Raw genomic sequence first — 26,186 nt, 5'->3', positions numbered from 1 at the left:
TTGCATTTTTTTGGTAGTTTGCAGTTTTTGTTGTTGTTGTTGTTGTTGTCGCAGTTTGGCAGAGTTCATCAGCGTAACACGAGCTGCTGCTATGAAGCTTCCTATAAGTGACAGCTCTATTGCGGGTGAGGCAACAACGGTTCAAATCCCATCCGGGACCGTTCCCCCGCAGTGGGGACTGACCATCCAACTACGTGGTATCAGCAAGTCAGGCCGCCATTGCAGTTCGCCTAACTCCCACCGGACTACCGAAATAGAAACAACCTGCGTAACATTTGCGGAGCTGGGGGCCCCGTATCACCGGTTAACAAATCATTCTCTCCCACATTTTTTTTACGACAGCGTTATCGTTACCAGCTACCAACACTGCCATAACTTCAGCATCGACATTTAACATTCGGGCGTAGTGCAAATGACAATTGGCTTGCTAGTGGTGTTTTTTAATTTTGTCTTAGTGCGTATCTTCGTATACTTCACAGTAGTACGCTTATCTTTCTCTTTTCCTCTCTTTCTTCTCTGTCTTCACCAGACAATAGACTCTTCTATCTTTATCTTAGTATAGAATTTAGTCAAAATTATTCCAAAAATCAATAACGCTTTAAATAGAACGAAATGTCAATGGTGGAGGATCATCATCGAGCATACACTCATCAAGCATATGCGTAGCTCACCTATTTTAGTTCCCATACAACGGTTTCAGGCGAATTCGAAATTGCATGAGTACAACAAAACCAAAAAGAAAAAAAAATCGCTCCTAGAAAAGAAATCCCGCATCGTACCTCCTCAATCATTACTGTTGTCGTTCGTTCCTGCTCACTAGATCATTCCCTGATTCATTCCTTTCTGTTGATCCCTATCACTTTTATCTTACCTGTCTGGACACTATCTCTTTTTCTCTTTCTCTTCTCTTTCTCTCTCTCTTTCTCTTTCTCTTTCTCTCTCTTTCTTATGTTTTTTTCTTATACATTTATTGTTTTGTTTTGTTGTTTTTTTTTTGTGTCATTACATCCATCATCGTTCCTTCTTCGAACGAATGTCAAAATTAACAAAATCTCCTACTCACTGCAATCCTTTTTCCTCCTTTCTGGTATTCCTGTTGATCCATGTAATTGTGGGATTCGAATTTCGAAATTGCTATCACACGCATCTCTTACATTCTCTCACACATATTGGCGCCTGAATCACACGTACTCAAACTGCTCATCACTCAACACAAAAAAAAAAACACACACACACACACAACTTCACGGCCACTCCACATCATTGATTCATACGCCCTGTCCTGGTGTCCTTGGCGGGGGGTAACAAAAAGGGTCGAACTCGATTCACCGGACGACTTCTTCTTTTTGTTGTAACTCGTTTGTGCAGGATCAGGACCTGTCACCACCAGCCGGTGGTACCGGGGGTGAGCGGATGGCCCGCACCATACCTGTACGCGTCTGCCGGGCGCAGGAACAACAGCAGAAGAAGAAGGAGGAGGAGGAGGAGGAGGAGGAGGAAGAAGAGGGCGACGAGGAGGAGGACGAAGAGGAGGACGAGCGTAGAGCGTTCGGTTTGGACTACGAGGAGCAGGAGCACGAGGGTGACGACGAGGGCGAAAATGACTCGGACGACATCCATCAACCCAACAATCCACCCGCCCATCAAGCCCCGGACCAGGCGCAGGGACGCCCGAGCGTGAGCCAGCAGCGTCGCATACGCCGGATACGATCGCGGCAGGCGGCGGAACAGGGGCGCGGCCGCAGTGCCAACTATGGGCGTTATCGGGCGCGCACGATGGTAACGTCGCCGGCGGCGACGGGATCGGCCACGCCACCGGACACTGGTGCATCACGTCGACCAGCCGGTTTGATGCGCCCTGAGGCGGACGAGGCGGCGGGGGAGGAGCAAGAGGAAGATGAGGAAGAGGAGCTTGGGGTAGAGTATGCGGTACTGTTGCCGGATTCGTTCGCCGTGCTCGATGCGTCCTTCTAGCCGTGCCGCCTACCACTCGTGGTTTGTGGAGTCACCTCTTGAGCACTGGCGCTCAAGAGCCATTGTGTTCTCTCTCTCTCTCTCTCTCTCTCTCTAGAGCGCGCAGGAACATTCAACTTGGAATATTGGAGAATCTGCCAACTTTGGGATAAGGAAGAACTGGCTACACGCTGCAAGTCTTTGCGTTTGAAGCCAGAATCTGGACCATTTCTTTGTTGTTGTTTGTTTTGGCACTTTGGAACCCTGACCCCTGGATGTGACTCTCTCGTGTCGTCCTCGCATTGTGTCTGTCTGGAAAAGCTGGACGAAGGGAGAGCGATCTTTGTACTGTTCTTTTGTATCCTTTTAGTGCCCGGTAGACCCGCTATCAGAGACCTCGATTCGAATCTTCCTCTCTTGTAGCGAGAGGGTAGTGAACATTTGAAGAATTGGTTAATGCGTCACAATGGCTCCTAGAAGCTGTAGAGAGCTAGAGCGGGCAAGGGACTGGGTGGGTGGGTATGTCTCACTGGTCAGGTGTAGAATTACAATTGCCGGAAACCTTTGGCGGCCGGAACCTAGATGATGTAAATGTCGGTTGGGATGAACCCACACACACACATACAAAACACACATACATATACGGACACATTAGTGTAGAACACTAAACTCTGTTACATTCTGCCGTACACAAAACACACATACACACAAACACATATACAGCAGACACAACGAAACAAAATGTCCGATTGGAAAATCGAAGAAAGATATGTACTGCCAATAGTGAAGTAAGAAGTTAATATTCTTTCTCTCTGTAGTGTATATCTTCAGAGCACCCCTGCCGGCGATACTATCGCTCTTTCCTTCTATTCCCTTCTTTTGATATCTCTCTCTATCTCTCTCTCTCTTTCTTTCTTTTTCGCAATATCTTTAACTCGATGAGACTCGTTCTAATCTGTTGATGTTGTCTATATCAACGATGTACGCACCAACACACCAATCCTCCGGACACGCCGTGAGTTCATTTCTAAAGGTACAATAGATTTCCAAGCTGTTACTTAGTGTTGCATTTAGTAGGAAAACGAGCCAAGTCGTAGAGAAGGAACCAGCGAGAGAGAGAGAGAGAGAGAGAGAGAGAGAGAGAGATAAAAGAGGACAAAAATGGAAGACAAAACGAGCAGCGTTGGACGATCGTATCGCTTAGGCAGTAGTGGTGTTGTTTTGTGGACTGACAATCAGATCAGTCAACATTGTTTTCGGTTTTTGTAATTGTTATAATGGCACGAACGATGGATGGATTTTTTGTGAAGCAAGTAACAGACACCCTAACCTCTCTGTAGTCAATGTTAATGTCCTTTTACTAGAATCCTTGCTGCTCCCGCATCCCTTTTTCAAACCGAAATTCAAACACATTACACCCTTGCTCCGCATCATCTCCTCCCCTTCCCTTTCCTTTTTCCCTTTGTCGTTTTCCAAGTCATAGAAAAGAGCGGCACTCGTGCGTAGGACCCCGGACGTAATGCAATTCCATGCGCCCGGATTGCACATCACTTTCCTACACCAAACCATAACACACATCCAAACACACACACACACACGCTAATAAAAGGCAAAGACGATAGTCAAAAACTTAACACACACACACATATACACACACACACAAAATACAAGATTAGCATTGTAACTCGTTCGTGTAGTAGGTGTGAGAAAAATAATTTTTACAACAAACCAAACAAATAACAAAAAAAAACAATCAAATTAAACCATGTTTCTAGTTGGGATATAGCATTTCTTATAATACAGTTGAACTACACATTTGAGGTATAAGAAGAAAAGAAGAAGCAAACACACACACACACTCACACAAAACGATGAAATGGAGAGCAAAAAAGGATTAGAAATGTGTAAAAGATTAGGCGCCTCCATCGTTTTTAGGCTCACTTTGCCTTGGGCCGACTAGATTGTGAATGGTACAGTTTAATGGAAATAAAAAATTCCAAAACAGGTTTCCTCCCCCCCCCCCCCCCCCCCTTCGCTCCTTTCCGGCTATGGGTGGAAGAATCTACCCGTCCTTTCTTTTTCCAGTTCAAATTCCCACCATTCCCTTTACCCCATTTTGTGAGAGCAGTGTGTGCGTGTTGCTGACCCAGGTTGGGATAATCAAATTTTAGAATGTGTAATGCAACAAAGAAAAATCTAAAAAAAAAAATCTACTTATACTTAAGCTAACGAATAGCAACGAAAAAAGGCAAAACAAAGCCAACTCAAAACTAGAAAAGGAGAGGAGAAAACTATGAAAAGAAGAGAAGTGCGCGTGAGTGTGTATGTTGCGGGTGTATTTTGAGAAGGGAGGACGCGGTGTGATTGGTTTGGAGGTGTTCAGATGAGCATCATGCATGCAGATGTTTTAGAAATTTTTAGAAAGAAAAAACCCAAAAACCCCTAATCGCCTGGACCAAATGTCGCACAACAGAGGGAGAGAGAGAGAGAGAGAGAAAAAAAATTTAGATGAAGAAAGATGTGTGCGATTACGGGAGCAGCATTGAGGAAAAAAAACACCCAGCAATTAAATGTCCTTACCTGTGTCTCTCTCTATCTCTCTGGCTCTCCATTCCAACACATAGAAGGGATGCTTAGACTTCACCATCATGTGTACACAAAATTATTTGAAAAAGAAATCAAAACCAAAAGAAAATGCCTTTCTAATGATTACTGTTTGGCATTAAGAAAAGGCAAAACGTTCATAATACACAAACACAAAAAAACACACACACACACATACTCAACCCTACACAATGATAAACACTGACACACACAAGAGAACAAACACAAAAGTCATGCAAAGAATGGAAACAAAACAATAGTGAAATAAAAGGATGCTTCAATTGGAAGAAGGAACTATTAAGCAATAAATATATAGAGAGAAAAACAAAAACAAAACAAAAAACAAACGCAAAGCAAAACAAAATGAAAGAAATTTCATTAAAATCAAAAAAGAATGAAAGAAAAGTTTGATGGTGGTTCGTAAAGTGGTGAGAAAAAAAGGTATAAAAATGATATGCTTGTACCAAAATGTTTCACAATAAGCAACTAAATACGATCTTCTCTCTCTCTTTCTCTCTCTCTCTCTCTGCCTCTCTATCTATTTCGCTTTCTTTGCTTCTTTTTAAACTCTTTTAACTTATCTTTTCCCATTTTACATCCAATTATTTTGTTCAGCAACAGGAAAATGTGTGTAAACAATAGCATAAGCCTCCATCATACCTTCTACTTCTTTTTATTCCTAGCCTGCTAAGGCCAAGACGTCATTTTGTTTTCAGCAATCTCGATCCTGCTGGTTCGATTGGGCCTGATTCCAAAAAATTGGAATCATTGGAATTGGTGGAGGAATCGTGGTGAGGAGTTCCTCAAAAAAATGTGTGACACAAAGACGCCTAGATCGCTAATTTTCCGTCGCACACCTTTTTGTACAACACCTCAACCCGATTCCTCCACCCTTCCACCCAGTAATTGCGGAAATACAAGAGCATTCTCGTGGAAAATAAGCGATAACTCACTCAGTTTTGGTCCGCTAGGGGTTTGAAGCATACCGTTGGATAAGGTGCTTGAGCTGCATCTCCTCCTCCTTGATGTAATCGCAAGGGGAGGACGACAACGAAGACGGTGCGAGTGAGTGCATGGATGAGAGTAAGGAGGGAGCAACAGTGGCATTTAAGAAAAGGGAGGCGATAAAGTAAGCTTGAGCATTAGATTGGCGAAAATCTAAGGATTCCACTTGGTGTCATAGTTAGTGCCAAAGTTCAGGAGCGCAGACAAAAAAATGGCGCCTCGAAGACCAACATGTGACGGCCACAAAGCGTGATATTACACTGCTTTTAATTTGAAGCAATGAAAACCACAAAACCAAAAGCAACGGACAACAGAAACACAATGATAGATGGATTTTGGAATGGTAGGATTTAATCTAAAATTCGAAATCGAAGAATAATTTCTAACTAAGCGCGAATATCCAGTGACTAGTCTATTTGGTTACAAGATAGTTATGGAATGGTTTCTCTCTCTCTTTCTCACTCTTCCTTTGTTCCTCATTCTTTATACACTCTTTCTCTTGCTCTCTCGTTCTTCTAACTTTTCTATTTTTACGCATCTTTACGCCTCGAAAAAACAAAAACTCATCACTGGTTCTCTTCCATACGTTTTCTGTTTCTACTCTCAAACGTGTTTGTTTACAATACAACGGAATTCAATGCTAGTATGGCTGCCAGTCGGAATCCTCTGACGTCGTCCCGTTCCTTCCACTAGTTTACGTTGAACGTGTTTGTAACACCGACGTACGGATAGACACCGCCAAGGATGTATCGGTAGTAGCCAAAATGTCGGATACGGTACGTTCCTTCCGGTGTGTTTGGCCCGATCGTCCAGCTAAATTCGATATCACTAAAGCCCAGTATGGTGGAGGTACGTTCCCAACGGAACCTGCAAAAACATGGGAGGAGAGGGGGTGGGGGGGGGGGGGGGTTTGGGGAGAAGACAAACGATTACTCATCAATTACTGCTTTTCGGCATCGTCTACCCAACCGCTTAAGCCGTACCTTGTTTCCCAGTTGGCATCGGTCGCGATAACCGTCCAGTTCCCGTCCGCCTGCTGCTGCTCGACCGTAAAAAAGCTCTTGTCGTGCATTAGATTGTTGCGCGGATTGCCCGCAATAAACACGGCACTAGCAGTCGCACCGCGTTCGTACACCGGCTCCGGCTGTACCTTGACGTCGCCAAACTCTTTACCGAGCGGGTGCGAATCGAAGATGACGCCAGTCGTGAGCGATATCTGCTTGTCATCTTCGTACGGTGGCTGCGGACCGGCCGGTAGCGTCTCGTTGCGTACGAGCGCTCCGACCAGCTTTTTGTACTGCTCCAGATAGAGCGTCAGCGTGTGCGGCCCGTACAGCGTGGAGGCACCTTCGTATCGCTGTATTTCGTACTCTTCCGGCGTGGTAATGTAGCTGGTGTACATGTTGGAAAGGCCGGCCACCACCACCTGCAGATCACGCCCGCCGGCCGCTACCGAGGCACGGGCCACCGCTGTACGCAGCCGGCGTCCCGCCATTGTCGTAAACTCGCCCGGCACAGCCGCCATTGCAAAGTCGCCGACCGCCAGCAGCTGGGTTGGTACGATTTTGGGCTGCCAGTCGTACGGGAAGCGGGCCCGGCCCGTCGCGAGCAGTATCGGTTTCGGTGCCTGACAGTCCTTATCGTCCTGCGTCGGTTCGGCAATGAAATCGCGCACCGCGTTCCACAGCACATTGTCCGTGATGGTGCCCTGCTGGAAATCGAACGCACCCGGCCCGTCCGTGGTGCCGGCGGCGAAGCTGTACCCCATCGCTGGCAAGCATCCCCGTACGCGTACCAGGCTGCGGGTCGCCCGATCAAAGTGAACCGTTTCCGCCGTCGTCATGTCCACGTACTGATGCATAAACCCAACCGGACCGGTCACCTCACGTGCTTTGGTAGTTTTGGGCGTGGCGAGCAACTCGGCCGCTGCCCGGTACAACCGGTCGGCGATCATTTCCGTACTCTCGAACATATCGCGACCGGGCCCGGACGCAAAGCAGGCACCCGCTCCGGACGGACACGAAGACGTCAGTACGTCACACGGCAGGCCCGTCTTCTCGCACTTCGGTCCGTTGATGTTTGGCGAAGAATCGCCCAAATTGCTGGACGCAAACGCACCGACAAACTCGCCCTTGCCGACCAACGAGCCAGGATTGCGCTCCTGCTCAAGCATTACCGCGGCCAGACCCACGTTATCGCTCGACACGAGCCGGTTCGTGTTGTTCATCGAGGTCGGATGGACGGCGTACCAGTTGATCGCACCGAACGGTGTCCCATCGCGGGCGTGCACAAACTGCAGCTGGACCAGCGTCTTGTCCACGTTGTGCTCGTACTGGGCCCGTTCCTCCTCCGGATTGTTCTCGTACGCGGACGGGCTGCGGTTAATGTTCGCGTCCAGCACCTCCGTTTCGGCGACGTAAATCCGCGCCTCGACCATATTGTTGTGCGCGCGGATCACGCTCTGCGCGATACCGTGCACGAGCGCATTGAACGTCTCCGGTACGAACCCGAGCGACGTTAGATCGTACAGCAGATACATCAGGAAGCCACCCGGTGTGGAGTGGGTGTGCGTCCCGCTGATGACGACGTTCGCGTGGGTGTACAGCTCGCCATACTTTTTCTGCAGCACGGCCAGCACATCGCGCTTGATCGCGTGCCCCATCATGCCGGCGTCCACGCTGACAAACACGACCCGCGTGCCGGTTTCGTCTTCGATGATGAAGGACCGTGCGTACTGGCGCAGATGTATGCCGGTTCCGCGCTGTGTTACCTGTGCATAGCCCATCTAAAAAAAAAAAGAGGGGGAGGGGGACGTACATCGTTAGCAGATAGTTATTTGACCGAGAGTACACTCAGATAGCCGAAATTTGCATCCACCATTGTCAAGAGTCTCAGAACCTCAGGAGCTTCCTACACTCTGGCGAAGCTGCTTTTGCGACTATACTCGAGCCTCGAGTTGTTGGAGCCTATACCTACAAATGTGATTTCCACTGACGGTCCAGTACAGTCCGCTCGTCCCACACCAACTTTGTACGCGCTAGATACACCGATCGTCACTGCTAGCAGTCCCAGCAGCAGCCAACGCGACATCACACCGGTGCCATTCCACCGTTGATGCCTTTGATGTTCCTCCATCCGTGTTTCTTGATGTCCTTTGATGGACCCGCTCACTCACTACAGCTCTCTGTTTCTCTCTCTCTCTCTCTCTCTCTCTCTCGTTATGTCCTGCTACGTGTTTGCTTGCTGATCCTAATGGTTGATTGTAGCAGATGTAGATCCGTAACTCTCCACTCAGCTATATCGCGTTAGCCCGTTCGTTCACTGCGAAATTGATGACTCCAAAACGGTGCCGATAATGGGTTCGATAATCGGCATACTGCGAACCTCGGTTGATTGCGGAAGGCTCGTCGATGGACTCTAAAGAGATGCAGCAAACGAGAAAGAGAGAAATGTTAACCTTTAGTACGGGCGAGCTCCTTCCGAACTGACCATGAACGCCGGCAGGCGTTGTTATTATTCGTCGCATGCATGCAAATGATGCATCCTATGATGAAGATCTCGAACGTTAATGCCTCCTAGGTTCGTGTCGTGTTTGCTTCCGGTTCGATAACGATAACCACGCTGCTGGTTGTGTACGAGTAGTGTGCATTTGTGTGTATGCAGCTTCCTTTGCTCGTCAAACCCCGGGTTGAGGTGATAAAGCAGTAGTGTGACGCGCTCTACCAGAGGGGTAAAAACACATGTCAGAGCAAAACCGTTAACATGCATGATTGATTACTGATAAGGGGCGACACAACGATCGGGCGGCAAGATACACACCACGCGAGCTGTCATTTCCGGTACTCTGCGTGCAAATTACATGCTGTTTTTGCGCTGCGTTCTGCTGCACTTTCACCGACCTTCAGTACGAGCGTAGAACCACAACTGCTCATTATTTGTAATCGCGTACCGTAACATCCTAATACATCCGAGCTTTATTGCTGTTGCAGAATGAACACCTCATCACGTCTCATATAGTCCCATCATTGTGGCCATCGCTATCGCTCTTTCTGTCTCGCCTTCTAGCCTTCAGCAATTCCAATTGTTATATTGCTAGAGACACATCAATCATACTCTACTACTGCACCAAGCTCTACTGACATTCAACGTGCAATCCACAGTACTCTTTGCACACGACTGTACCGAATCTGCTCAATAAATGGCCGCTGTCCGGTTCAATATTCCGGAATATATTCAGCTCTTGGGTCAGCCCCTTCCCTTTGAAAAAAAAAGCAAATATCCAAACAACCAGAGCAGACTGAAACACACGCACACACACCAAACAACTGGCCGTGCCGCTCCCGCTATTATTAGTTGGCTGAGCCGGAGCAAGTTGTTGCTTCCAAAAACAAAAACCAGTAGGGTATCGGGGCGATTATGTAATGTGCGATTCCACCTAAGATTACCGCTTGTGCAACACCCGAACAGTGACCAACTGGCGATGCTACCAACCCCCTGCCTCGCACCCCTCCCCATATGCATATTGGTTGCGATATACAAATTTGGATGAAACTTTTTTGGCGAGTTGCTAGAGCGTCCGATCGCACAACGATTCCGGCCGGTGGATACGGAACGGATTGGGTAGATCTTCTCTTCCGGTGTGTTGGATCGTTTTTTCTTTTCTTTTCCTTTTGTTGCATCCACCACTGTAGGCCAGGAACGTGATTCGGGGCTGATACGCCTGTGTCCCATATTTCTCCCTCCAGCGGTGAAATGTCTGTGACAGGGGAGTGCGCACAAAGCGTCGGGCACGGTTTGTCCCTGCTCTCGTTGAGTACTGGAGAGTGGCCAACACATGCGCATTTGCATCGTTTCAGTTTCACTTAGCATTCCCTACAGCGGTGCCCTTGGCCTTAGATATGTGTGGCGCGTGTGTGTAGGTTGTGTAAATGCACAACCGCTTTCCTAACCCTGCGGAACGTGTCGGAGACCTGTTTCGGTGTGTGATTCCCTTCCCAAAAAAAAGAAGACGAACAAAAAAACAAAAAGCCAGCTTTCTTCACGATCGCACCACACTCACCCTTGTTGCAACTGCTGCTGGTTGAGAGTGCCTACAGCTGCAGTCTAGCAGGCCAGACAACAGCACATCTGTCACCGGGTTGTAGAGGCTTTGCACTACTGAGACTGTCGAGCGTCGAACACTATTTATAATAATATGTACCAACAGGTTCGCATCTTATCAGACAAGTGACTGCAAAGATTCCTGCTCCAGCTCTTGCTCGAGTGGGTGCGCCGTGCGCTCGAGAATTCCCAATATCGGGAACACAATGCACGGTGCATTGTTACGAGTGGATTGTGGCATCTTTTCTCGCCAGCAACTCATCGAAACAGTGCACTAGCGACGCCACCCTTGCCGGCTATACTGGCAGCACGGCTAAGTAATCAGACACGACCATAATCCTCACAAGCAAGGCTTGTGAGGTGACTGATCCACTGACAGCTACCGCGAATCCGTAGACTTTGCGCTGCTGGTCAAGTGGGATAGCTGCATTAATCTGAAGTTGGCCCTACTGTACCGGAAGTATGAGGCGGCCTAACTCGCAGTTCAAAGTCACACTAGGCAGCTATGGAGCGAGCACAGCATGACGGTGAACGGGTTCATCCATTCCTATAGGGTCCAAGCAGCAATCACAATCACACCACACAAGAAGATGGCAAACAAAAGCGAATACAGAAAACACGGCAAAAGTGGTATCATCTCCAGTCATATAAGGCAATGGCCCTGGTGATGGTACCAGTAGTGGCTGGAAGCCGAATCACACGTACTCCACTCCGTACTCGTGTGCTGGGAAGGGAAGGTACAAATAAAGCCAATTATTAGCCATCATTATCGCATCGCCAGTGGGGTGGCGGGCTATAATGGCCCGCTTTTGAGGTCTTGAGGTTGGAGGGTTTTTTTTAAAAGAGACTTGGTGTCTTTTTTGACTTCGTCTTGAAGATACCCTTGGCAGCACGTGGTTTACTCGGAAGCTTCCCGGTCGGTCCGCAAACTTCTTGCGGTTGGGAAGATTTAAAAGGCAACAGTTTTGAGATGTTCAGGTCCCCCCCCCCCTCCCTCCCTACAGATTGTGTACAGGCTAGTTTTGCGGTGTCGTGATCGTGCGCACGATCGGTTACCTAATACCTACGATTGATTTGGGCATTTTGGAGCAGCAGCTGCGTTTGGCGGAAAATGGCTGCCTGCGGTGTATTATTGATTGTAGCTTTGTGCTGCACAGGATGCACTGCTTTATTGCGTCCTTGCGTCTTGGAATCTCTAGCACACACGCACACTCTCTCTCTCTCTCACACACACACACACACACCGACACGGAAATGCACACGACTTATAAATCCTTTTGATATCCGGAGCACTTACTTAGCGGTTCGTCGCCACTATCGAACGCAGACTACTGGTGTTAGTGTACGCGTCCCAGAGTGCCATCGCTGCCTGGTGTTGCTAAAAACCGTTGACCGCTGGCAGGCCTCATCCACATGCCGTAGATCACTGCAATTGGAAAACGCACCCAAAAACGGACGGTCTACTGCTGCCTCGCTTTGCTGGGTGCTGAACAGTTCGAGTGGTTTTGTACGAAACGATAGCCCATATACAGCACGCCACTGTACCACACTATCAGCGCTCACGGGAAGCAAATCACTACGCGATAAAGCAAAACAAAACCCCTTTTTGGCCACTACCAAACAATAACACCGCTGTTTTGCTTATGCTGCATGAGGGGTGCGCATATGTGCGTGTCTGAGTATGCTTAGGTAGGCGGCATGGTGAAAGCGAGATGGCTGGGGCCGTATCGTGACGGGCGAGGGAAAGAGAAAAACGAACCCGAAACCGAAGAGCGAAATAGTTTTATGACCAGCATCTCGCACACTGGATGCAGGTGTGTGGGCAGAAAGTGGGAATTAATGCGGTATGTACTGGAACCTTTGCGGTAATTCAGTGAGAGATTGATCCGTAGTGAGGATTGATTAACCAACAACGTGGTATCGACTCGTCATTCGATGGTCGAGAAGAGACTAAGGAAGAGATATAGAGTAAGCCTTGAGAACAAGCAGTCTTGCAGGATAAACAGCGAACTGAGGACTCTTTTAACGGATCGATCCGGAATCGAAGGAATCGAGTGGCTCCTAGGTTCGGGTCAACCCGCCCATTATTACGCCAGATTGTTCAACTGTCGGCCACCCCGAGAATAAGCATGAACACCCTAAACACTAAAAACTACTGCTCGTGAACAGGAGAGAGAGAAAGAAATTTATTTGTTTTAATTCAAATTTCCTCCAGACCTTCACGAGTCTTTTACCGAAACTTGAAATATAAATCTAAAGATGTTGTTTTACGTGGAGATTTTATAGATTAATGTGTGGTAACCTTGTACTCAGACTCAAATATTCCACCACATAATTGTAGCAATCTGCAGCGATGAAAATAGTTTGTAATCTAGCTTTGTACAGAATTACATAAATAATTGAAAATAAACAATAAAAAGCATAGCAAGTTTGACGAAATTTACCAAGAAATTCAAGTTATAAAACTGTCAAACGCTTCTAGGATATGATTTTTATATGATACAGCCAATGGAGGTATTCTATTAAAATAGCCAAAACTAGTCGTAATAATCCATCGTGAAGCTCCCATAGTGACCCGGCTGATTCCCAAGAGCGTAACGCACTGTTTGTAATAAAACTCACCCCTAATGCATCTGCGCTCACTGCTCTCACTGCTCATTCGCTCATTTTCTCATGCCTTCCTATTCGCGCCACCGTAGTTACACAGCGTTCCCGGTCTCTTTTCACCCCATGTAACAGTACCAGTCTCCGCTGATGCAGCATATGGGGTGAGATTTTTAGTGGAGCGAATTAGATTTCCTCTCTCTCTCTCTCGCGCGCGCGCTTTCTTTGGCATCTGCGTAGCTCGCCGCTGCATGCAAGAGGATCGCCTAACAACAACAAAGAAGCCGGAGTTGAGTTTTTGTATGACAGATGACTACGTGACTCTGGAACGGCACGCTAGACCAGAGAGCAGTACAAAACAAAAGCGTACAAAGAAGGAGAAAAAAAAACGGCAGGGATTTCCTTACATCCACACACACACAAACAGAGAAACACACCCCCGCATGGTGTAGCATCGGTGGTATTTGGTGTCGAGCTGCCACAAGCCAGCCATTCTGTAGTTGTAAAGCATTACGGCATCATTGAGCGCACACCCGAACCCCAGGGCCAGAACGTCACCGGGGTATTATTCCGAGCACGGGCAATGGTGTAAGCGAATCGAGAAAACAACGGCAACTGGGTTTGCAGTTTGGTATACTAGCGGTGCGTCTGTGTTATGTGTAGAGCCGCAGCCGTATAGTTGGGAAGGAGCGTTCCCGGTGTGTTAGGGTAAAGGTGCACATACAGTGAAGTGAAAATTGTGGCTTTAAAGTGCGGCGTACACTGGAGAAACAGTCGAACCAACACCCTTCGAGTACGGACGGGAAAGAATTGCATCCCAAAGTAAGTAAAACGGTGAAATAATTAAATAATTCCCTTTTACAGTGCGAATCTTATGGGGGGGGGAAATCGAACATATCCGAAATTAACGCAACAATCAACTTTACAACAAGTCCTGATGTCCCCAAAGTAGCCAACAATCAATCTGGAAGATGTCGGTCTCTTCCTGTCTTACAGTCACATTGCTGGTCTTGATTTTATACCCTCCCAACTACTTGAGAACTCATCGCATCGGACAAGATTTGATGCCAGACTCGGCCGGCTTTACCCCATCTCCAAAACGGTGCACAGGGTTGCCGTCAGTTTTGATCTGTTCACCATATGATGCATCAGCCATACTGTGGATAAACCATCAACCAGAGTTCGGGGTTGCACATGCTGGCTTCTCCCACCAAGTACCAACAAGCGGCGGCCGTTTAGAATGCTCGAATGCTGCCAACGTCAACACTTCCTGTGTTTTTCTTCGGGAGCATTGAAATATGCTATGATCGTTATCAACAGTCGGCAAGTCGTGGTTGCCGAGACACGCGGGTCACTGCGCCGGGGATCGTTTCTCGTGCGGCAGCAAACATGCGGTAGAAGCATAGCATGTCGCTGTGGCATTACACGTAAACAGTAGACGCCGCACACACAGAGACAAACCCCCCGATCAGCATATCTCGCACCCTCGGTGCTCATGTGTCGGCACGGCTTGCAAGAGTTAGACGCGTATGGTGTGTGGTGATTTAGGTTTCCTACTTCGTTCTGTCATTAGTTCTATAAGATCAGTAATAGCGCTCCCAACTGTACCACGTCTCACGCAGGATTGTGATTTGCTTGCCGGCCATTTTGCCATCGCCATTGCTCACCGAGCAGCACGGGGATCCAGTTTGTGATGCGTCCACGTCCCATCCTGTGCGGGCAGATGCTACCGGTGCTGGTGGCCACCGGTATCGCCCTATTGCTACTGCAGCCACCGGTCGATGGTGAACTGTTTACCGCGCTGGCGGATATGGAGGAGCTGCTCGAAACGGAAGCCGTACTAATTACCAATCTCGACAATTACGTCCAGGCACAAGAAGAAAAGCTGATGCAGCTGCGTCGGTAAGTGGGACTTTTTTTTATTGTTGTTTTTTTTTTGCACGCCAAACGTGGGGTAATTTAACACCTGTGTTTCTTTCCCCCCCCCCCCCCCCCCCCCCATAGCAAGGTGCACGAGTATCGCCGTGAGCACACGGAAGCGGCCCGGGACGTTAGTGCGTACCTATCGAACCCGGTCAATGCGTTTCTGCTGACCAAGCGTCTCACGACCGATTGGCGGTACGTGGAAAACCTGATGACGTACGAAGTTGGGAAGGAATTTCTCGAGAACGTGACGAGCTACCGGAGTGTGCTAAAGTTCCCATCGGACGAGGACTTGAATGGGGCGGCCGTTGCGCTGATGAGGCTGCAGGACACGTACAATCTCGACACGGCTAGCCTTGCCCGGGGTATGCTGAACGGGGTGCAGTACAGTACGGAGCTGTCGGCTGGCGATTGCTTTGAGCTGGGACGTCAAAGCTATCTGAATGGGGATTACTATCATACGGTGCTGTGGATGCGCGAGGCGATGGATAGACTGACGAGCGAGGTTAACCGTACCGCAACCAAGGAGGATGTGCTGGAGTATTTAGCATTCTCTACGTTTAAGCAAGGTTAGATGATCGGGTGGGGAGAGAGTCTTACGGGTAGAGGAAGGTAGCTTTAAAGAACAAAAAATTCGCTTCCAACTCGGCTAACAGGAAACATCCAGACGGCGCTCTCCATGACGGAAGAACTGCTCGAACTGGTGCCGGATCACGAGCGCGCTGTCAGCAACAAGGCGTACTACGAGAAGGAGCTGCAGAAGGAGGCCCAGCAAAAAATTCTGCGGGGGGATGATGGTAGCGAGGAGGTACCGATTGACACCACCACGGTACGGTAACCGACCGGATGCAGGTACCCGCACGATGTGTTAATGCTGTCTCCCTTGTTTTGTGCTTATTTTTAGAAGATCCAGAAAGAGGCTACACCACACGTGTACGACACCAGTGAGCGGAAGCTGTACGAGAAGCTGTGCCGGGGCGAACAGCAGCCACCGATCGAGCTGCGTTCGCAGCTCGTCTGCCGATACACCACCAACACGTCCCCGTTTCTGCGCATCGGCCCGCTGAAGCTCGAAGAAGCGTACCTGCGCCCGTACATCGTCATCTACCACGAGGTGATGTCGGATCGGGAAATCGAACGCATCAAGCAGTACGCCCGGCCGCGGTTCCGCCGGGCGACGGTACAGAACTACAAAACCGGCGAGCTAGAGTTTGCCAACTATCGCATCAGCAAGTCGGCCTGGCTGAAGGATGCGGAGGATGAGATGATCCGCCGGATTAGCCGCCGCGTCGAGGACATGACGGGGCTGACGATGGAAACGGCGGAAGAGTTGCAGGTGGTAAACTATGGCATTGGTGGCCATTACGAGCCACACTTTGATTTTGCGAGGCGCGAGGAGCGCAACGCGTTCAAGAGTCTTGGTACGGGCAATCGTATCGCTACCGTGCTGTTTTATGTAAGTTTTTTTTGCATGGCAACATATGGACCCTGATGTTTGATGGACCGTTTCGTTTTTAGATGAGTGACGTAACGCAGGGTGGTGCGACCGTGTTTCCCTCGCTCCATCTTGCACTGTGGCCCCGCAAAGGGACGGCCGCCTTCTGGTTTAATCTGCACGCATCCGGCCGCGGTGACTACGCGACACGCCACGCTGCCTGTCCGGTACTTACCGGCACCAAATGGGGTAAGTTATATACTGGGAGTTACTTTTGGGACAGAAAGTTAAACAGGTTCTAATGCACCTCTATCGCTTTTCCAGTATCGAACAAATGGATCCACGAGCGGGGACAGGAGTTCCGACGACCGTGCGGATTACACTTAGACCATTCGGAGGACGAGTTCTGATAGTATAAACTGGTAGCGAAACTCGCATATCATCCTACCACCATGACCTAATACCAAACGCCAATCTGCCATAGTTTTTAGTTTCAAATTATAATCACGCAACGATATGTTGGAAGTAAGTTAATTAAGTGCCAACTTTAAATTGATAAACACTACATAAAAAAAAACAAAATCAGTGAGGCCATTAATAGCTTAGTTAGGTGAAGAGAGAAAGAGACACAGAGAGCGAAAGATAATTTTAATTCTACGGGAAATTGCTTCGTGTACTTCCAGAATCAATTCAGATTTCGCTGTTTCGCAATTCTTCGTATAGGTTATGTTTCTTAGTACAATTTGTTTGGCCATATTTTCTGCAACTTGCCACACTTGTTCTGCTTGCCATTTTGTCATCTCGAACACACCCAAACACCCAAATCCACATCCATGCATCATATTTAAGAGAACACCAAACAAACTCAATGGAAAAACAATGAGCCATTGCCACCAGCTGATCCATTTTTTGCGTCACCGTGCCTGATGGTCCTGTGGTGAAATTTAACTCACAAAAAACTGAACTTTTAACGGTAAGCGACGTTAAGAAAGATGTATTTAAAATGGGTTGTGTATGTGGGGGTTGTTGTAGGACTAAAGTGTAATGAAAAATGACATTTGTCGACGGAATTTGGAGACACCTAACAAGAAGCAAGCCCCAGGTGGGGTGAGATGAACAAACAATGCCATAATAAAATTGTGAAATAAAGCATTTTTACGGAAACAAGAGAGAGAGAGCCAATGGAGATAATTGCTTGTTGGAAGTTTCGTGTTACACCTTGCAGAAAATTTCACCAATAGCTGGCGAGAGGATTCCGGAACAGACGTCAACTACTGATTAGATCTTCACAATGCTGCAATCGTTGGGATCGTTGGGATCGATGATTCTCTGCTCTGCTTTGAGGATCGGAATTAGCTGAGCATTTGAGGTTAGAAGCTGAACCCTGCCCAAAACTGATTTGAGTTCTTCGTTGTCACATTCGATAGTATGAATCTCAGACAGTATTTTTGGTCTCCCTGTGTGTGGGGCTACTATGCTACGGCCTTCACCGTCTGCTAAGATCCAGAAGACTTCAGTACCGCACGAAAATGTGAGATATATCGCACACTGATTCACCAGGCGAGGGTCCTCTATGGCCACGAGTCTTAGAGAATACGAGGCTCTTGGCGCGGGACTTGTCGGAGATCGGGCACCTACATGGATGGGAAGGATAGTTGCATAGTGAGCAAAACTTTAGCTACACCTGATGTAGAAGGCCTTTCTCAATATACGAGCAAAAAAAAAACGCCGATTAAAGAACGTTTGTTTCCACGGGAATAATTATTACACATACACCGGGGAGGGTGTGTGTGTGTGTGACGAGTGGTATGGTTGGGTAGTAGGAAACACACACCAACATTACATCTATTTTTGTTCATTTTACTTGAATCGTTTGTTTTTCTTCTTTTTTTGTTGTTTCGTTTGGTTTTCTTTTTATGCGACCGTTTAATTGTTTATCATATTTTCTTCTTTTTCGTGTGCGTGTTTGTGTATATTGTTTTGTTTTGTTTATTTGTTTAAAGATTTATCTCGATGAGAAAGATTGCATTTGGTTTTGTTGTAGAGATGTTTTTTTTGTATCCTTTTTTTTTTTAATTTTTGTTTTGCATTTTGTTGTTTGTATATAAGTAGTAATATGAAACACCATTTTTTGCACACAAGTTAATTCACCAAACACTGTTGCAGTATTATTAGAGGGTTTTCTTCATTTTTTTTTTGAGGAGAAATGTAAGCTCCACAGAGCTCACTACACGTCTATATGGGCACAGAGTTTCGTCTCTCCGGAGCCGTCTACTGTTTGTGTGCTCTTCTCAAGAGGAGGGGGGGGGGGGGGGGGTTTGGTGGGGGGCTTAAAAAAACCTTAAGGCAATACAGATCGAACAGGACACGATCGACAGTCGGAGCAACAAAAATCACAATCGAAAGTCACCTGTTTTTTTTTTCTTCCCCACAAGATAATGTGTATGTGTACGGGTTGGTGGTATCAGTGTGTAAGGTGGGTTCCCTTGTTCGCTACCATTATTACTACCTTCCTATCTTTTACCCTGTGTTTGTGCGCCTGCAGCATTAGACTGCGAGCAAAGTGCCGAAAAAATAGAGCTTTTTTGTTTGTTTGTTTGTTGTTATAAATCTTGTTTGACGGTTTTTTTTTTTAGAGCGACAGCTTTGTTTTTGTTTTTGACAGTCGAGACAGTAGATAGCTATGTAAGCTATAAGTTTAGAATACTCTATCCTGACAGATACTCACCAGGCACCAGGCTACCTGTGCGTTTTAGTGTTGCGTGTGTGCGTCTGTTTTATGTGTTTTGCAATGTGTTGCAGTTTGATTTGTCATAAATTGTTTTTTTTTTTTCAAGTGCAATTCAATACATATCTCAGTACCACCCAACTAGTGTAATATAACAGTACATTTTGCTTCGTTTTCTTCTTCTTCTTTTAAATCTTTGTCAAATGGGTGTAAAAGGGATCTCCAAATTCCGAATGCAGTCATTCCATTGCGAGCAGCAGCAGTGCTTCTGCAACCATTTTGTTTCTCCAGTCAAAGGGACACGTGCCGTCCATCACATCCTAGTATTTAACTTTGATTTGGGTGTATATATATATATATATATATATATATATATATATATATATATATATATATATATATATATATATATATGCGCAATTTAATGTTTTTCAATAGTAATTCTCTTTTTTTGTTCTTTTTTTTCTGTTTGTTTTTAAGTGTATTGCTGCCAGAAGAAGGAAAAGCATTATGCTTGACATATTCCATTACCATGATGGAGCAAGTGTGTTTGTGTTTTTGTTAATGTGTGTGTGGGAGCACTTGGTACATGGACCAAGCAGCCAATGTTAATAGTAAAAGTGTTTGCAGTACATACACTCGCTCACACACAGAGTAATTTCTCTTACAACTTAAACAAACAATTGTAGATTTGCGTGTGCTGTGCCCTTAAAGCTGCCCGCTAAAGAACAGAAACATTTTACAATAATATAGATGCACCAGCTTCCTACCAATGATGTGATCAAAGAGCGAAAGACTATCATGAATATATGTATATACGGTAGTGTATGTATGTATATCTATATAAGTATATTATCATCTACACAGCTTGATTGTTTAAATAGTTTAAATACAATGTCATACATTTTTACTTTTGTCTTGTCATTTTGCCATCAGGGATGCTGCTACACATATAGCGTATTAGGTATATATTAGGTAACAAAAATATGCTTTTTTTTTTGTGTGTGTTTGTGAGTGATTTTCAATAGTAGTTTCACGATGTAAGATTTTGTTTTCTGTGTTTTAAATATCACTATAAAATATATGCATGTATATTAATAATAAGAGAGACCAGAGAGAAAGAGAGAGAGAGAGAGCAGAACCATTTGTATCATCTGATTGCATCTTTTAATAACTTGACGTTTTCACATCTCGTTTTTGTTTTGTCCCCCCTTCGCTCTCTAGCTCTAGTACACATCTTGTCCTAATTCATCTCTCTCTCTCTCTCTCCTTTTAATGTGTTTTAGTTTCATCTTTTCATCATCTTTTTGTTTTGTTTTCATGTTCCTGCTGTTGCTGGTAAAAAGTTGTAAAGAACGCCGCCTATGTTTTTTGCATGCTGTTAATACATTTTTAATACACCGAGCGTACTGGTGCACGTCATCGCATGGAAATCATTACTCTTGTATTGTTCTTCTTGATGTTTTTGTTTTGTCGTCTTACATCATTATCATATCATACGCGGTGCTTAGCACTCGGGTTTTATTTTTAGCGTTTACTGATGTCATTTTGTCGCGCCTCTTATCGGTTGTTTGCATTCGTTTTTCGCTTTCATTTTGTTGCTTTGCCTATCTTCTCTCGTTCGGTTCGATTCGTACGGTTTTTCTTCATGTTTTTTTTTCTTTCATTTTTGTTTGTGTCTTTGTCGCCTTTCTTCTTCTAATCTGTACGATTTGCTCTCATTTCTTATTTTACTTCTTTCGCGTTACTATGTGTGCGCTTTTTTTTTATAACAACAATATAACAACTATAACACATCAATTCACGAGTAAAAGGAAGAACATCAGAGGGTTACACAAACACACGCAGTTTCGTGGGGGATCACATTTCGAGCGGGGGTGGGTTTGATTTTTTTTCACTTTTTTTCTCGCCTTTTTTTTTAGAGAATCGAGGCAAATGGATGGAACACACGGACAAAAATATGGTGGTCCTTGCATTCCGATACAACAGCCCGTACAACATCAATTGTGCACATCAGTGTGCAAATACATCAGTGAATGTTTGTGTTGTTTTCTCTTGTAATATGTCTCAGTGTAAGTGTGTGTGTGTTTTTTTTTGTTAAAATTTCTTTTGTTTTCCGTAAAGGACTCAGTTACTCCATTGTTACTTCCCATTTTGTGTAAGCATCGTCTGCTGTTTCATTCTTCTCGCAAAATCATTTTTTCAATTATTCAATTACACAAGTGTTACGCACATCATTACACTTTGCATACACACCATTGTAAGCTTTGTTTGCTTTGCTCCGTTCACAAAAATCAATTTCAATTTAACCCTTTTTACGTTTCGCAAAAGGCAAAACTTGCTTCCGAACCGCCGAGTGTATGGCGCCCTTATATTGTTTCAGCATAGCTTCAAGGATTCTCATCATCATCATCATCATCATCAGCATCCAATTTTCATTTCATCCCCACCAGAGATCGGTGGGAAAGTAGGGTTAAGAGAGGGCGCGAGGAGGAGTGGCGGGAGAGGGGGGGTCTTCTGAATGAAAACGGGAGACACGGTTTACAGTGTTCGGGGCAGAGAGCATAGAACATGTAGCAAAGGGATAGCCGTTCCTTAGCAAAACAGGGCACGAGAGGCCTCCATCGAATGGAAAGGGCAAAGAACGTGGATGCAGCATTGGATTAGGGGAGCGGAGAAGAGAAATATTTACTCCCGGCGTGTGTTGAATACGAAAACCGCATACATATACACACACACACATACACAGCCACGGACATTAACCGTTCTTTGAATGCTGAAGTACATGGAAGCGTATCTGCTCCAATTATCAATTCAACCGTGAGTTCATTAAATTCGCAACCCTTAGTGGTGTGGTCTAGAGGTGAACGGACAGGTGGAGGGAGAGAGAGAGAGAGAGGAAGAGATCCAAAGAGCGAGAGAGAGATAGAAGTTTGTTCAGTGAGTGTTTCTTTCATATCAACCAGGAGTCGCACCCGCAATCGGTGTGTATGTGTGCGGAATGGATGTAATACTGTCAAGGACATCAAGGACTCTCCAAAGACAAAAGCCTTCCCCCCCCCCCTCCCAATCTTCCCTCTCACTTTCTTCCTCTACCTCCACCTCTCATCCGTACCAATGCTTAAATCTCATAGTTGCGGAACTTGCTGACGACTTCGCTCGAATTTTCCGACCCCCATTCACCCTTCCGCCCACCATAGTACAGTGCCGCACCGCCCTCCGATGCGCGCCGGTGGGCCGGGTTCGGTTGGGCCGCGCACAGGCCTGAACCAGTGCCGGACCCGGCCCCGCCCCCGGTGGCGCCACCCTCCGGCAGCATCCGGTCCTTCGTTTTCGGGATGGCCCAGTGCATGCTCTGCTGGACGTGCTCCTTCATGCCGAGCCAGTTCTTGTAGCTGATCTTGATGCCACTGTTGCGCCACTTGTCGTAGCTAGCGCGCTTTTCCGGATCGCACAGGATCTCTTTCGCTTCCTTGTGGGGAAGCAAATAAGGGTGACGATTAGTGTGACGGTCGTTTCGCGGTCGGAAAATGGTCCACGAGGACCAGGGAAATTGAGAGAGAGAGAGAGAAAAAAAAACAACAACAAGATGGTGGTGGATGGTGCTGCGTGCATCAGACGGCATACGCTTATCATCGTCATCATCATTAACCTTACCTTCAGCTGCTGGAACTTGGCCTCGGACTCCTTGTCACCATCGTTCTTGTCCGGGTGATACTGTAGCGCGAGTATTTTAAACTCGGCCTGGATTTGGTCGACCTGGTAATGGGGACAGCACGAACATTATTAATGACATCGACAGAGAGAGAGAGATAGAGAGCGAGAGAGAGAGAGAGAGATGAGATAGAGAAACAGGCCGAGAATGAAAGTAAAAGATGCGCAAAAGTGCATAGTACCTCATGAACCTTTAGTAAAAAGGTAAAAGCAAGAATGAATGTCATCGTGTGTTATGGCTTGTCACCCGGGGAAAGGTAAATCCCCACGGGCGAGGACCAAGGACTCGCCACAGAACAGCTTCATAAATAATGTACACCAGCTGTGTATATACCTTCACGCTCCACAACCTACTTTCCGGACTTGGAAGCTGGCGGTTTATTTATGCCCTTATTTCCAAACAAAAACGCAACTCTTGATGAGCAGAGTGTGTAAGATAGAAATAGTGCGGGAGTTTAGCTTATTAGCAGACCTGACGTCTGCTGGAGCGACACGCACTCTTTTGTGCCACGAATTAGCCCTTACTTAAAGTCTTGGACGCGAAACAGTAGTTAACAGCTCTGGGTGGTTGATGCGGATGCACCGAACAAAGCAACCTTGTCCGGGACACTTGTCTTGAGACGTTGCTTTTGTCGATTCCGGAGACGAACAAATTTTGCAACAAAACAACCTCACTCAACAACCTCACGGCTGCTGGCGGGGAATGCAACAAATAATTATATACAATGCGCAGAGCGTGGGTTTAAGCGAGGTTTGGCGAGGTCATACGGCTGGTGCTGGTGTGCATATATGCCCCCATACACACAAACAGATGCGCTGCAACCCGGGCGGTCGGCTGGGTGTGCAAAATCCCAGGGTCATTCTTGAGATGCGCTGCATCCACACCGCATCAGGAAGGAGCAGCGATCGAAAAAGGAGGGCATACAACCAAACAAAAAAGAAGGCAGAATCCAAGAGCGAGAGAGAGAGAGCCAAAAGCGCCAAAGCAAATATCATAAATGGAAAGAAAAACAATTTTCCCACTTGTAAAGCTTGACACGATGCACAACCGGAAAGGAAATGAAATGTGTACGGTGAGCGCATTTCTTTGCCAATCACAAACAGGAAGGAGCGAGCCACATTATAAATGGATTTCAGCTCGGAATTACTTGGTTTTGATTGGATTTTTTGTTGTGGTAGTTGCTGGTTCCGAGGTTTTCTTGAGATGGGTTCTCGTTCTTGGTAACGCCAAGCTAGTTGATGGTTTGGGAATTTGTTGGAGCAGTGCTTTAATTCCAATTCTGATATGATATTGAAACTCAGCAGAGGTCCTAGGTTGGGAATACTTGGTCAGCCATTTCTAGCTTCCTGTACGGTCTAGACGGCTGAAGTCTGTGCAGAAGTTAACGAGATCTCTCCACTACCTACCGTAGAGGTTTCGCTGCAGTTCAGCAACGCATACAGATCCTCCTTCGAGTCACGCTTGTACGCGAGAATGTCGTCGACACCGCTCATCGTTCGGACTTGTTGTTCTCGGCCGCTGAGACCTCCTTCCCCAGAAACAAAACAAACGGTGCAAAGGTTTTGCGCGATGTGCGTGACGGCGGTTGATTGCTGCTCGATTGTTTTGTGTATGCGCTGGCGTCAGTGTTCGTATTGAAGCAACACCTTGAGTCTTGAGCGGTTGTGCGTCGAATGTAGACGGCGTCGTCGGCTTTACACGTTACTGGGTCAATTCTCACCGCCTGGGTTTTGCGACCTTGCCCTACACACGCACACACGCACTAAAGTACACACCGATATACATACACACACACACGCGCGCGCAAGTACGCACGTCCTCCAGACGCAGCGAACAGATCTGGTAAGCCCTCAGAAACAATCGAAATTCGCTGCAAAACCGAACAACTTTCCCTTTTTGTTTTTGCTCCGTTGTCGGGACGTGTTTTCTGATGCTTTTTGATTGACGGATGACTCCAACCGAAGCAGTGAGTGAGTTGCCGCGTTAAAAACTTCCCAAATCGGTGGGTGTTTCGGTGAAGGTTTTGTGGAGAAGTGGACGAGTTTCGTAAATATGACCGCGCTTTCCGCTTCACTGAAACGAAACAACACAACCGAGAGAACGTTTTTGATGCGTTTCTGTGACTATTAACCGGCGACCTGTTTAGTAGACGAGGTGTGTGGGAGGGTCCTATGGACACCAGGCAAGCCGAGGTAAATCTGACGTACCTACACCTGTTCACTTTTCAAGCACAGTTGCCAACCAACGTACAGGAGACACAGTCTTCGGGAACCACACTAATGCGCCTCAACCTGGTGGGCACACTGACCACTCTCGGATCTGACAACTGACCTGTTTGGGTCAACAACTTTGAAAGCTTATCGCCAGCTCGGTCTGTGTGGTGAATGTTCGTGGATGTGTGTGTGTGTAAGCGAAAGTGTACGAATGAGTATTTTGCTGTGTTGCTGGCTGGACGCTGCTGTACGGTATTCGCTAACTTCGATACGACCTCTCGCAAGCGTGCCTGATCAACCACTAAGCCCGACCTTTACATCCACGCATCGGTACAGCAGGCCCGCTGCTGCTAGTGGAGCCTTCTTTTTTTTTTTTTGTTGTGCTGCCCCGTTGCGAGAGCCGTGCCGATACGACGCAGCGGCCATACGGTCTGTATGGGCTGCCCCCGGAGCGTATGCTGTGCGCTGATGTGCGAGCATCTTGCTCCGTCGACAGCTCGGAGAGCGAGAGCCTGGTTCCCTCTCGAAACCGATGGTAGCAACGGCAAGGAGGGATTCGTGCGAGGGGCGCGACAGGGAGGAAGGGATTTTCCAGTCCAGGCTCCAGGGGAACCGGAGTTCCCCGAGTGACGATGGTGTGTGTAATCGGTGCTGTGAGGCATTAGAGCGAGCTTGTGAGCTTCACTCTGGTAAGGTTGACGTAAAAGTAATGGTCAACTAATGACTACTTGCATTTTAATGTAGCATTTGGTTTTTTTTTTTATGCGGTGTTTGTGGTGTTGATTATCACCTTACGGATGTATTATCGCGGGTAGGACTAATAGAAGGTAGTAAACCAACCCAATCATAATGACATCTCTTCTTTCTGGACGAAAAAGGTTTTTGTTGGTTGATAGAAAACGGAAA

General features: G+C 46.8%; 5 protein-coding genes across 6 annotated transcripts in view; 2 read left to right on the top strand and 3 right to left on the bottom strand.

The window, feature by feature from the left end:
* Positions 1-26,186, bottom strand: part of LOC126562339 (uncharacterized) — a 171,362-nt gene that overhangs the window by 61,808 nt on the left and 83,368 nt on the right. The gene's annotated exons all lie outside the window — the stretch shown is intronic.
* Positions 1-26,186, top strand: part of LOC126556132 (fasciclin-1) — a 353,811-nt gene that overhangs the window by 286,061 nt on the left and 41,564 nt on the right. The gene's annotated exons all lie outside the window — the stretch shown is intronic.
* On the bottom strand, positions 6,238-8,697 carry LOC126568831 (neutral ceramidase). The gene is made up of 3 exons (XM_050225487.1): positions 8,539-8,697; positions 6,546-8,347; positions 6,238-6,429 (listed from the first exon to the last, which is right to left on the bottom strand). The coding sequence occupies exons 1-3, from the start codon at positions 8,695-8,697 to the stop codon at positions 6,252-6,254; spliced, it is 2,139 nt and encodes a 712-aa protein (XP_050081444.1). The 3' UTR covers positions 6,238-6,251.
* On the bottom strand, positions 8,691-24,571 carry LOC126560876 (J domain-containing protein). The gene is made up of 4 exons (XM_050216829.1): positions 24,474-24,571; positions 23,010-23,111; positions 22,468-22,824; positions 8,691-8,705 (listed from the first exon to the last, which is right to left on the bottom strand). Exons 1-3 carry the CDS (start codon positions 24,558-24,560, stop codon positions 22,474-22,476), a joined length of 540 nt encoding a protein of 179 aa, XP_050072786.1. The 5' UTR covers positions 24,561-24,571; the 3' UTR covers positions 8,691-8,705; positions 22,468-22,473.
* Positions 14,960-17,190, top strand: LOC126562162 (prolyl 4-hydroxylase subunit alpha-1-like). 2 transcript variants are annotated; one of them, XM_050218604.1, is made up of 6 exons: positions 14,960-15,168; positions 15,271-15,758; positions 15,846-16,018; positions 16,097-16,645; positions 16,708-16,873; positions 16,949-17,190. In XM_050218604.1, exons 1-6 carry the CDS (start codon positions 14,960-14,962, stop codon positions 17,032-17,034), a joined length of 1,671 nt encoding a protein of 556 aa, XP_050074561.1. In that variant the 3' UTR covers positions 17,035-17,190. The 2 variants fall into 2 exon arrangements, with proteins under 2 accessions (XP_050074561.1, XP_050074552.1); XM_050218595.1 differs by having other exon boundaries at positions 16,094-16,645.

Source organism: Anopheles maculipalpis, chromosome X (assembly GCF_943734695.1).
Source record: "Anopheles maculipalpis chromosome X, idAnoMacuDA_375_x, whole genome shotgun sequence".
Lineage (NCBI taxonomy): Eukaryota > Metazoa > Arthropoda > Insecta > Diptera > Culicidae > Anopheles > Anopheles maculipalpis.
Note: the sequence above shows the minus strand (reverse complement) of the source record. Positions and strands in the feature narration are given on the sequence as shown.

Excerpts from the sequence above, each read along its gene's own strand:
- LOC126568831 (XM_050225487.1), bottom strand. The coding sequence starts at position 8,697 with ATGGAGGAACATCAAAGGCATCAACGGTGGAATGGCACCGGTGTGATG. Across the intron at positions 8,348-8,538 it reads CGTCAGTGGAAATCACATTT|ATGGGCTATGCACAGGTAAC; the intron begins GTAGGTATAGGC and ends TTTTTTTTTTAG. Across the intron at positions 6,430-6,545 it reads GATGCCAACTGGGAAACAAG|GTTCCGTTGGGAACGTACCT; the intron begins GTACGGCTTAAG and ends ATGTTTTTGCAG.
- LOC126560876 (XM_050216829.1), bottom strand. The coding sequence starts at position 24,560 with ATGAGCGGTGTCGACGACATTCTCGCGTACAAGCGTGACTCGAAGGAG. Across the intron at positions 23,112-24,473 it reads ACTGCAGCGAAACCTCTACG|GTCGACCAAATCCAGGCCGA; the intron begins GTAGGTAGTGGA and ends CCCCATTACCAG. Across the intron at positions 22,825-23,009 it reads CCAAGTTCCAGCAGCTGAAG|GAAGCGAAAGAGATCCTGTG; the intron begins GTAAGGTTAATG and ends CTTCCCCACAAG.
- LOC126562162 (XM_050218595.1), top strand. The coding sequence starts at position 14,960 with ATGCGTCCACGTCCCATCCTGTGCGGGCAGATGCTACCGGTGCTGGTG. Across the intron at positions 15,169-15,270 it reads AAGCTGATGCAGCTGCGTCG|CAAGGTGCACGAGTATCGCC; the intron begins GTAAGTGGGACT and ends CCCCCCCCATAG. Across the intron at positions 16,646-16,707 it reads TCGCTACCGTGCTGTTTTAT|ATGAGTGACGTAACGCAGGG; the intron begins GTAAGTTTTTTT and ends TTTCGTTTTTAG.